The following is a 12,409-nucleotide window of genomic DNA, read 5'->3' as shown; positions in this document are numbered from 1 at the left end:
AGAAGAAAGGAAATAATAAAGATTAGAAATGAAATAATTAGAAAATAGATAAAAATCAATAAAATGAAGACTTGTTTGGTTTTTCAAAAAGATCAACAAAACTGACAAACCTTTAGCTAGGTTGACTAAGGAAAAAAAGACAGACCCAAATTACTAAAATGCAGAATGAAAGAGGTCATTACTACTGACCTCACAGAAATAAAAAGGGTTATAAAGGGAATGCTATGAACAACCACATACCAACAATTTGATAACCTAGAAGAAATGGACAAGTTTCTAGAAAGATACAAATCTGATTCAAAAAGACTAGAAAATCTGAACAGATTTCTACAAGAAATTGATTCAGTAATCAAAAATCTCCAAAGAAACACCATATGGCTTCACAGATACCAAATATTTAAAGAATTAACACTAATCCTTCACAAACTCTTCCAAAAAAGTGTAAGAGGAGGGACACTCCCTAACTTATTCTAGGAGACCAGCATTACTCTAATACCAAAGCCAGATAAAGACATCAAAAAGAAAACTAGACTTTTATTTCTTGCGAATATAGATGTAAAAATACTCAACAAAATTGTAACAAACCAAATCCAACAGCATAGTAAAAGGATTATACACCATGACCAAATGGGATCTATCCTAGGAATGCAAGAGAGATTCAACATTTAAAAAAAAAACAAAAAAAACCAGAAAAAGATCAATGTACTATATACCACATGAATAGAACAAAGGGGAAAAAAACCCACATGGTCATCTCAGTTCAGGGAACACTAACCAACTCACTCTCAGATACTATTCTCATACCAAAACCAGACAAAGGCATCCCCAGAAAATAATAGACCAAAACCTCTTATGAATATACATGCAAAAATCCTAAACAAAATACTAGCAAACAGAATCCAGCAACATATAAAAAGGATCATACGGTATGATCAAGTGGGATTTTTCCCACAAACACAACGATGGTTTACATCTGAAAATTAATGTGGTATACCACATAAATACAATAAAGGATTAAAAACCACACAACCATCTTAATAGATGCAGAAAAAGCATCTGAAATATTGAACATTCTTTCATAATAAAAACATTCAAGAAACTAGGAATAAAATGTAACTTCTTTGACATAATAAATGGCACCGTGAAACTTCCACAGCAGCGCATGAGAGCGCCAGTTGTTCCACAACCTCACGGATACATGGTATGGTCAGTCTTTTTAATTTTAAACATTCCAATAGTGTGATTCACTGTTGTAGTTTTAATTTGCATTTCTAACGACTAATGTTGTTAACCATCTTTTCATGTACTTATTTGCCCTGTGTGTACCTTCTTTGGTGAAGTATCTAAATCTTTTACCCATTTTTTAATTGGATCATTTGCTTTCTTATCTAGGCTCAAAGACTTTTTTTATACAGTGTGGACACAACTTATTTTTTTTCTTTTTTTTAATGTTTATTTATTTTTGAGAGAGAGAAAGAGACAGAGCATGAATGGGAGAGGATCAGAGAGAGAGGGAGACACAGAATCTGAAACAGGCTCCGGGCTCTGGGCTGTCAGCACAGAGCCCGACGCAGGGCTTGAACTCAGGAACCGCGAGATCATGACCTGGGCCAAAGTCGGACGCTTAACTGACTGAGTCACCCAGGCGCCCCACAACTTATTTTTTTTAATGAGATATGTGATTTTTCAGATATTTTCTACCTGCCTGTGGTTTTTCATTCCCTTAATGGTATCTTTGATATCCACATGTTCTCAATTTTGATGAAGTCCAGTGTATCAATTTTTTCTTTTATATATTATGCTTTTGGAATAGTATCTAAGAATAATCTCCTTAACCAAAGTCACAAAGATTTTTGCATACAGTTTCTAGGAGTTTTGTAGTTATGCATTTTATATTTATGATCCACTTTGAGGTACTTTTTAAATATAGTATAGAGTATGGATCAAAGTTCATTATTTTGCATATGGATATACAATTGTTTCACCCATTATTTAAAAACACTACCGGGGCTCCTGGGTGGTTCAGTCGGTTAAGTGTCCTACTTCAGCTCAGGTCATGATCTCGTGGTTTGTGAGTTAGAGCCCCACACTAGCTCTGTGCTGACAACTCAGAGTCTGAAGCCCACTTCAGATTCTGTGTGTGTCTCTCTCTCTCTGCCCCTTGCCCACACGTGCTCTATCTCTATCTCTCAAAAATAAATAAACGTTAAAAAAAATTTTTTTTAAACACTACCATTTTCTGGTGGGTAAGCATCCAACTCTTGGGTCTCAGCTCAGGTCACGATCTCACTGTTTCATGAGTTTGAACCCCTCATCAGGCTCTGTGCTGGTAGCTGGGGGCCTGCTTGGGATTCTCTCCCTACCTCTCTCTCTCTATCCCTCCCCCCACTCCTGCTGTCTCTCAAAATAAATAAACTTTAAAAAAACTACTTTTTTAATGAACTGCCTTTATGTCTTTGTCAAAAATTAATTTGACCACATGTATGAATCTATTTAAGGAGTCTCTTATTCAGTTTCATGGATCTAATTTATCTCTTTTTTTGTGTGTATTTATTTTTGAGAGAGAGGGAGAGCAGGAGCATGCAAGCAGGGGAGGGGCAGAGACAGACAGGGACAGAGGATCAGAAGCAGGCCCTACAATGACAGCAGAGAGCCGGACACAGGGCTCTAACTCAGGAACCATGAGATCATGACCTGAGCTGAAGTGAGATGCTTACCTGACTGAGCCACCCAGCTGCCCCGTGAATCTATTTGTTTATCTTGATGCTAGTATCTCACTGGCTTGATTACTATAGCTTTACAATAAATCTTAAAAACAGGTAGTGTAAGTCTTCCAGCTCCATTCATCTTTTCCCAAGTTAGACTCTTCTAGGTCCTATGCATTTCTTTTTTTTTTTTTTTAATGCTTATTTATTTACTTTGGGGGCAGGCAGGGGTGCAAAGAGAGAAAGGGAGAGAATCCCAAGCAAGCTCCACACTGTCTGCTAAGAGCCCAAACCAGGGTTCAAACTCACAAATTGTTAGATCATGACCTGAGCCCAAATCAAGAGTGAGACACTTAACCGACTGACCCACCCAGACGTCCCAGTCCTATGGATTTCCACAGAACTTCTGAATCAGCTTATTGATTTCTAGCAAAAAAAAAAAACAAAAAAACAAGAAACCTTCTGCCAGCATTTTGATTTTGTCCAAATCTAAAGGCCAATTTGGGGAAATTACCTTGATAGTTTGTCTCTTCTAAGGAATTTGTCCATTTCTTCTAAGTTGGCAAATGTATTGGCATGAAACTGTTCATAATATTCCTTTAATATCTGTAGAATCTGCAGTGATGTCACCTCTCATTCTGATACTGGTATCAGGAATTGGTAATCCCTGATAACTGGTATCTTCTCCCTTTCTTTCTCAGAGATTTATCAACTTTACAAATCTCAAAGAAATAGGTTTTCATTTCACTGACTCTCTCAATCGTTTTTCTATTTCCCTTTCATTGATTTCCATTCCAATCTTTATCATCCCCTTTCTTTATCAGCTCCTTTCTTTGGCTCTTTTGACTTCATTTGCTGTTCTTTTCCTAGTTTCTTAAATTAGAAGCTGAGGCCATTGATTTGACACCATTCTTTCCCAGTGAAGACATTTAACACTATAAATCTCTAAATATTCTGTGTGCTGTACCCCACAAATTCTGATGTGTTTCCATTTTATTTAGTTCAAACACCTTCTAATCTTTTTTTTCTGGTTTCTTCTTTCACCCATGGGTTATTTAGATGTGTGCTATTCAGTGCCCAAATATTTAGGAATTTTCCCGTTTTCTATTATCGACTTCTAATTTAATTCCACTGTGGTCAAAGAACCATATTGTAGGCCAGCTCCAATGAAAAGTCACATGCTTCTCATTTAATCATTAGGAATAAAAAGTAAATCTGGAAGGGGCACCTGGGTGGATCAGTCAGTTAAGCATTTGAATCTTGGTTTCAGCTCAGGTCATGATCTCATGGTTTTTGAGTTCGAGCCCCACTGTGGGCTCTGGGCTGACAGTGTGGAACCTGCCTGGGATTCTCTCTCCCTCCTTCTCTCTCTGCCCCTCCCTCACTCTCTCTCTCTAAATAAATATACAAACTTTAAAAAAAAAAAAAAGTAAATCAGGAAAAGGTGAGGCTGAGAAAGTCTCCCATGGAGAAAAAAAATAAAAACAGAAACAGTATCAGAAGCCAGTAGGCCAACTAAAAGATAATTGGGAAGTAACAAAAACTAATCTTAATAGTAAGCTCTCTGAACCTCAATATTCTTATTCCTATACTTGCAGAGGGGGGTGGGTGTTTAGATGCCCAGAACATTAGAGACCTTACCTATTTGTTCACTGCTCTGTCCCTAACACCAAGCATGTGATAGGCACCTTGATGTCTAGGTGAATTGATGTCCAGGATTTGCTTCAAAATAATCCAGGGTGAGGGAGAGTGGATAGGGGAACAGATGGAATGACACTGGCCAGGGTTGAAATGAAGCTAGATGATGGCTTCATGGTGGTTCATTATACTATTTTACTTTGTATCTTTCAAAAAAAAAAGGGTTTTTAGAAATTTAATATTAGCACTTATTGGAACCTAGAGAAAAATCAGTAATAGCTTAAACTGTTCAGGAGAAACGACTGCTAGCTGTGCCTTCTTCGTGTATGTAGAGTGTGCCTGAAATGAGATGACAAGTGTGTGTATATATATATATATACAGGGTAAGTATGAGTCACTGGAGTTGACCAAAGAAACAGCATAGGTTTCAACAAAGTGAGGTGACACAATTGCCCAGCAAAAGAGAACAGAATGATAACACTATGAATACATATTCTTTTTGTGTTACAAAAGTCTCAATATATTTCAAATTTTTCTTCTAAGTTAATTTCCTCTCTTTTCAAAGATAATGCCTACCATTTTTTCCCAGCAGGAAGTCTCTCCTTCATAACCCATACTATTTTTAAAAATTGGCTGTTCTGATAACTATACCACATACTGTACTCTTTCAGTTTCACCACGCAGTAAGGAAAACAAAGCTTCCTTTTAATCTATGACTTCTACTTTCATTACCAAATGTACAGAGTTTTATGACAAGAAAAACTATGTTGGAAAATTAAGGAAATGCACTAATTATGCTTATCGGAGCATAGCAGGAACTTCATGTGACCAAAAAAAACATTCATCAGGTGCCTACCACATGCTTGGTGTTAGGGGCACAGCGGTGAACAAATAGGCAAGGTCTCTAACGCCCTGGGCATCTAAACACTCACCCCCTCCCCAAGTACAGGAGTAAGAAAATTGGGGTTTAGAGAGCTTAAATGATTTTTGCCCATGACTGCACACTTCTCCAGTAGTAGGACTAGGGCTAAACACTCCAGACTTTCAGGGCAAGGTGGATTTACATTACAATTTGATATGGCTTCACTTGATACTACATTCAAGTCCACAAAACATACAGTGCTTCATTTCGAGGAAGTGTATCCTCAAGAAAATACTGTTAAAGCACAATCACTCCTAAGTACCCTAAGTGAATAATAATTTCATTATTATCCTTACGAGTTGAAACCTTATATTTAAAAGGCACTTATTCTTTTTTTTTAAGTTTACTTATTTACACATTTTTAAGTAATCTACACCCAAGGGAGGGCTCGAACTCACGACACCTAGATCAAGAAGAGTCGCATGCTCTTCCGACTGAGCCAATCAGGCTTCTCTAAAGGGCACTTATTCTCGATGAGAATGCCTAACCTAATCTAGTGGACCACAACAGTGCCCGGCTGATGTTCTATTATTATATTAGGGCAGCCAAGTATTCAGTCTGGAATATTCATTATCTAGTACTATTTTTAAAGGGTGCCTCTTTTTTTAAAATAAATGAGAAAGTTAATACAAAATTAATGAAACGTTCGTAAATAGTTAAAACCTTCCCTAACTCCAGAAAGCGTGCCGGGCGAGCGCTCCTTAACACTAGCGCGCTCCTGAGCATCAGCTCCTCCCCGCTAGCTCACGCTCCTTTCTCGCCCACGCTCCGCTCACTCCCACTCCCGCCGCGCTGAGGGATAATGGTGCCGGCGTCTCCCGCCCAATTTCAATTCTCCCACGCTAGCCGCAGCCCCTGGCGCCTGGGTTTCCACCTGCGCGCGCCTCCGCGCCTCAGTCACGCCGGCTGCTGGCAGTTAACCTTCGCCCCAGCACAGCCGCCTGCAGCCCCGCCGGGAGCCCGGGAGGCCCAAGGCGCGTCCTCCAGACCCCAGGCCAGGGCCGGGCGGCGCCGCGGTGGCCACACCCACCGGCTGAGTGGTGACAGCTCCTGCAGCTGAGGCGGGCCTGGCCGACAGGTGCAGCCGTCCGTTCGGCCCCTCCCCGCACGGGCCGGGCCCAGGTGTCGGCCCGCCGCCCTGGAGCGCCCCCGCCCGCCTCTGCGCGCACCACCTGTCGGGACGCCCCGCGCGCGGCCGGTGGCTGACGCCCCGCCCGGCTCCTCATGAGCCGCCAACAGCGCGGCAGCGCGAGGTCCTGGGGGAATGAGAGCTTTACCGAAGGGTGGGCCCCACGCAGGCGGTGTCGGTGCTCTCGATCTCCTGCAAGATCCGCTCGTGCTCCGGGACGGTGCCCAGACCCTCGCCATTCTCCGCCATCTTGGCTGGAAGCTGAGAAGCCGGTGAGGCGCGGCGCCGCGCAGACGGCGGGGGCGAGCGCCCTGAGGCGCGCGCGCAAGGGGGTGGGGAAGGGGGCGTGGCGAGCGGGGAGATGGCGCGGGGGCGCGCGGAGTGCGTGGGAGGCAGCAGGCGGGCACGCGACCGACTCCCGGGCTCAGCGCCAGCACCTGTCCGAGCGCAAGGTGCTGCCCGCCCAGGCGAGGAGTGAAGACGCGTCGCCTTCCGCTCTCCCCAGCTACTTGCCCCTAGTTGCTATCTAGTGACAGACCTGGCTTTCCCGTACATTCTTGTATTCTGTGTGCCACACTCTCTGCTACGCGCTGGAAATACCTGAATAATGAAGCAGATCGACCGTCAAATAACCACCCTCGATCTGTAATAAAAACTACGGGAACATTTAACGAGGAGGCCTGATGTACTCTGTGTGGTGAAGAGTCAGAGAAAAGAAAATGTGCACTCAATAAAAATTGTGTGTGGGAGTAAGATTTATTTTAGGAATGTGCCAAGAAAATCCCATGACTACTGTTCTGGGTGCGTTCACATCTCTGCCTGCGGGAAGTTCATGGTGGCCAGTCTTGACCCTTTATGGCAAGGATACAAGAGAGGCTCAGAGCAACGTGTGACTTCATGCCTAGGCCCTTCAAATCCTTGAACCCAAGTGCCTTCCAGTTGCTGTAGCTAGGATGAGGAGGGGTGGAAACTCTTGAGAGGAGCAGGCATCAGAGAGATGGGAAAGAGGCGGCGTGGCTTCGCAAAGTACTAATGTAGGAGAGTCCTGCATAATGACTTGTTGTGGGACTCTGAGTAAACCAGTTTGTCATGACCAAAGCAGCGACTGAGGAAGATAATCAAGGAATGCAAACCTAGCCCCAAGGGACAACTATTTTCCAGCCGCCATTAATCCGAGGCTCTGAACTCCTCCCCCCCCCCCGCCCTTTCCTTACATTTATTTATTTTTGAGAGAGCATGAGCGGGGGAGGGGCAGAGAGAGGAGACACAGAATCGAAGGAAGCTGGAGGCTCCGAGCTGCCAGCACGGAGCCTGATGCAGTCCTCGAACTCACAAACTGAGATCATGACCTGAGCAGAAGTCGAGGCTCAACCAGCTGAGCCAGCCAGGCGCCCCACTGAACTTCCCTTTGAGTGAACCATGCTCTTTCCTATCCAGCTGTGTAACTCACTCCCTTCAGTGAGTTTTTACTAGAAGCTTACCTCCATGCTCCTTCCCACAAAATTCCCGGGAGGTGGTATTGCATGGGCTCTGAACACAGGGGTCTTCAATTTAATTCCCTGCTCCTTCACTTCACAGCTGGGTGACACTGAGCAGGAACCTAGTTATCTTTTTCAGTTTCTGCATCTGTAAGTGACCACAACTGTAGGGTCTACCTCATCTCACTGTTTCATATTAGTTTTCTAATGTTGCTGTAACAAATTACCACAAACTTAGTAGCTTAAAACATTCAGATGTATTATCTTACAGTTCTATAGGATAGAAGTCCAACAGGGGTCTCACTGGCCTAAATTCAAGGTGCCACCATGACTGGTTCCTTTCCGGAGAATTCATTTCCTTACCTTTATCAGCTTATAGAGGCCACCCAGAATTCTTAGCTCATGACCCCCTTCCTCATTCTTTAAAGCCAGCAACACCACATCTCTCTGACCATTCTTCGTTCTTCTGTAGTCACATCTCTCTCTCTGACTCTGACATAGGCCATCAAAGATTCGGTGCTCTTAATGACCCCTGTGATTAGTTTGGACCCAACCATATAAGTCTGGATAATCTTCTATCTTAAGGTCTTAACCTTAACCACATTTGCAACAACCCCTTTTGTCAAGTACAACATATTTACAGGTTCCAGGGATGAGGATGTGAACCTTTTGGGGGAGCCATTATTTTGCCTGCTACATACAGTAAGTGCCCTATAAACATTACTATCATACATAAATGCTCTCTTTTCCATTAATCTGAAATTTCTGTCCTTCCTGAAAAACTCAAATGTATCTCCTTCATAAAGATTCCCCTATCTAATCACAACCTTCTCTGCTAACTCTAGATTCAATTTAGCACACACTTGTCCACTCCACTACCAACTGTTTTACTAGTGTGCACTTGTTTTGATTAGTTCCTTTTCATACATCTGTGAGTTTTGTTTGTTTTTGTACACTTGGTCCCCAAGGAATCAACATGTGACTGATCTGAGTACACACTGGCTTAGAAGATCAAGGAAGCTCTGCTACATCCAACTGCCCATTCTGCCAAGAAACACCATCAGAAGCCTATTTCCACTGTCTCAATGGTACAGAAGAATCCAGATCTTCTCTGGGAAATCACACTTTCTCAAGATGTAAAAATATGCCAAAGGAAAAAAAAAGTCTTCCTGAGGCCACCAGCACTGTCACACTATGTTAAAGACCTGACGTTCAGAGATGACTTTTTTTTTTTTAATTTTGCAATTTTGTATAGTTCCCCCTTGGAGTTCTGCATGTGGCTGAGAGAAAGGGGTTTTGAAACCAGACAATGCTGAAGATCAGAAGCCACTGGAAAGAATTCAGGATGAGTTAGAAAGGAGCATTCCAAACAGTTCTGAGCATAAGGCAAGAATTTGATTAATCTGTGATTGGTAACAATTTGGAATTAGAATAATAGCAAATCGTAAAAAGTTTTTTCAAACTTACTGTTTATATACTGGCATTAAACACAGCATTTTATATAGTTGTATTCAGTTGTCTTAATAGAAATCTCTAGTATTAACAGCAAATGTGTACCTCAAATTCCATGATGCCCACTTTTATCAAGAGCCTCAATGCAAGAAACAATATTTATGGACTTTTGTCAGAGGATATAAACTTCATCCATTACTCTGGTTATTTAAAATTTTATCTGTGAGTCAAGCCAAGTCCCTGTACCTAGACCCCACTGTTTGGGCCCTTCATGCCATTGTTTTTATTGAGTTCTAAAAAACTGAATCTTTTTCTTAGCTGACTGTGTCTCCAAGTATCAACAACCACCATCTGGTGTTAGTACATCTGAATTTCAGGTTCAGCTCTTGAGAAGGGAAAATAAACCTTTTGAAAATTGAACCTGAAACCAAAACATATGAAATGAAGACAACATTTGTATCTTCCTACAAAGAGAATGCAAAGCCATTTCTCCCTGCAGGAAATGGCAGACTCTTAGCTCAGTCAATGTGCAGAATTCATTGTTCTGAAGAGTAAAGCAAGGTGAAGAGAACAGGGCAAGTGGTATAGGCCACCCTCTTATTTGGCAGCTGTCTCCTAATGGAGTGTTCCTTTCCTGAGCATTCATTAGCCAAGACTTTTTCCCCTTCTCTTCACCAATCCTGACACCATCTACCCAGACCCAGACCCTGTTCTGGGAAGCCAGTCCTGCTTTGCTACTCCTCACTCCAGGCCTATTTCAACACCTGCCCATAGAGATTACTTCAACATAAGCAGCGGCATCTTCCCCTCAAGTCAAGTCAAGACAGAAGGAAGTCCTTATTACCACTTCTCCTTCCGAAGCAGCTTTTGCTGGTTCCCTTTATGACTGCTGACATTTCCGTTAGCACCTGAAATTTTTTGCTAAGAACTTAAAGCTAAATGTTCTAAATAACTATGTAAATTCAAATTTTAGACATAGATATAACAAATGTATAAATGTGCAAAAAAAAGCCTATTATAATTCTATTCTAAGTGATACATTTCTAAAAGACCAAAATAAAAACCATAGTAGCTATATATTGAGCACTGTTCGCTAAGCCCATCATATCATCTAATTTTTTTTTAATTTTTTTTTAACGTTTATTTATTTTTGAGACAGAGAGAGACACAGCATGAACGGGGGAGGGGCAGAGAGAGAGGGAGACACAGAATCGGAAGCAGGCTCCAGGCTCTGAGCCATCAGCCCAGAGCCCAACGCAGGGCTCGAACTCGCAGACCGCGAGATCGTGACCTGAGCCGAAGTCGGACGCTTAACCGACCGAGCCACCCAGGCGCCCCTATATCACCTAATTTAATCTTTACTAACTTAATGAGTAATTTAACTGGGTATTTAATTAGTACTAATTTTACGGAAATCTAATTTAATCCTATGGGTACTTTCCACTATCTCCACTATCTCCAGTTCCTTAATATGAGGAAACAGACTTATAGAAATTAAGTCACTTGTCCAAGGCCACACAGCTAGTAAGCTGAAGAAGGTGGAGCTGTCAACCAGTTCCTGTTTCTCCCATTAATAAAAAAAAAAGTCAGTCAAGAAGCCTGTTCCAATGTTGTTTTACCCATGGGATAGATGATTTACCCAGTCTGGTCTGAGGAGGTTGGAGGCACACACAGGCAGATTGGGTTATTGTTCAGTCAGTGGATATTAACTTCCAGAGATCCACTCAAAATCTCTCTTCAGGACTCCTAGGAAGGAAAAGGTAAACTAGGAAGACTGGCAGGACAGGAGATGCACTCTGTGTCCAGTAAGAAACTAACCAGCAAAGGCTAGGGATTTAACCTGTAAATAAACTTTTAGTCATTAATGACTTAGACTTTGAGCCACTTGTCTGCAGACTCATAACCAATCTTCCGAAGCCCCTCCCTCAGAAAGAGGCTGTAGAATGCAGCTGCCTTGGTCTGGCATTTAACTACTTGGGTTCAAATTCCAACTCATCTTTTACTACATGTTGGGCCTCCAGACAGCCAGTGAACTTGTCTAAGCCTCAGTTTCTTCAAGTGTGAATTAGGGACAATAACAGCTCCTACCTCACCAAGTGGTGTGGGAATTAACGAAGATAATATATGCATAATGTTTAGCCCAGGGTTCGGTCAACCTTAGCATTAGAGACCAGAGCTATCAGACATTTTTTTAATGCTTATTTATTTTCGAGAGAGAGAGAGAGAGAGAGAGAGAGAGAGGAGAGAGAGCTAGTGACAGAGAGGAAGAAAGAGAAGGAGAGAGGATCCAAAGTGGGCTTTGTGATGACAACAGAGAGCCCAATGCAGGGCTCAAAGTCACCAGCCACGAGATCATGACCTGAGCCAAAGTCAGAGGCTTAACCAACTGAGCCACCCAGGTGCCCCCAGACATTTATTTTTAAACCAGGAAGCCCAGAATTTAGCTTCCTCTTTGATAAAATACATATAAAAACCAGACATATAAATGTTCTTTTTTTTTTAATCTTTATTTTTGAGAGAGTGAGAGACAGACCGAGAGCAGGGGACGAACAGAGAGAGAGAGGGAGACACAGAATCCGAAGCAGGCTCCAGGCTCTGAGCTGTCAGCACAGAGCCTGATGTGGGGCTCGAACCCACAAAACCATGAGATCATGACCTGAGCCAAAGTCGGACACTTAGCCTACTGAGCCACCCAGGCGCCCCTAAATGTTCTTTTTTCTAATCATTAACAAAATATCCTAGTTTTATATCAGGGCTTTCTGAACCTGAACTTCATTTTTTAAATGCTTGATGGATAGAAACTGCCTGAACTTTATTTCCTGTCGTAGGGGAGGAAACAGGACCATGTCCTTGGGTTAGACTCGTGGTTCCAGATCGACTTCAGTGAGCCCTCCAAATCTCAGAGAAGTCAAGTGCCTCTTTGCTGTCCGGGGAGGCCGTGCTCATCCTTTGAAGTACATATTGTGATGGTAAACAAATTGCTGAGTCCGCCTCCACTTCCAAGCACAGGCACAATTCTGTATTGTTGACCGTCCAGCCCAGTGAATAGTTGTTAAATGAATGAATCACATGCAGATACTTCTGG

The 12,409-nt window shown here is 42.5% G+C and overlaps 1 protein-coding gene across 8 annotated transcripts in view; it reads right to left on the bottom strand.

The window, feature by feature from the left end:
• EXOC6 (exocyst complex component 6) overlaps positions 1 to 12,409 on the bottom strand; it is a 316,918-nt gene that overhangs the window by 202,086 nt on the left and 102,423 nt on the right. For 2 of the 8 annotated variants that reach the window (XR_008292111.1, XM_053207220.1), the window contains exon 1: positions 6,543 to 6,698. The exons of 2 other annotated variants lie outside the window; for them this stretch is intronic. Coding sequence is in view for 3 of the 6 variants with exons in the window: in XM_053207220.1 (XP_053063195.1) it covers positions 6,543 to 6,643 (101 nt within the window). In the remaining 3 variants the exon portion in view is untranslated. Of the gene's footprint in view, positions 1 to 6,295; positions 6,490 to 6,542; positions 6,807 to 10,963; positions 11,071 to 12,409 lie in introns of those variants that run through there. 4 more of the 8 variants (XM_053207222.1, XM_053207225.1, XM_027062636.2 and 1 more) reach the window with 4 other exon arrangements.

This window comes from Acinonyx jubatus, chromosome D2, assembly GCF_027475565.1.
Source record: "Acinonyx jubatus isolate Ajub_Pintada_27869175 chromosome D2, VMU_Ajub_asm_v1.0, whole genome shotgun sequence".
Taxonomy (NCBI): Eukaryota; Metazoa; Chordata; class Mammalia; order Carnivora; family Felidae; genus Acinonyx; species Acinonyx jubatus.
This window is presented reverse-complemented; position numbering and strand designations above follow the sequence as displayed.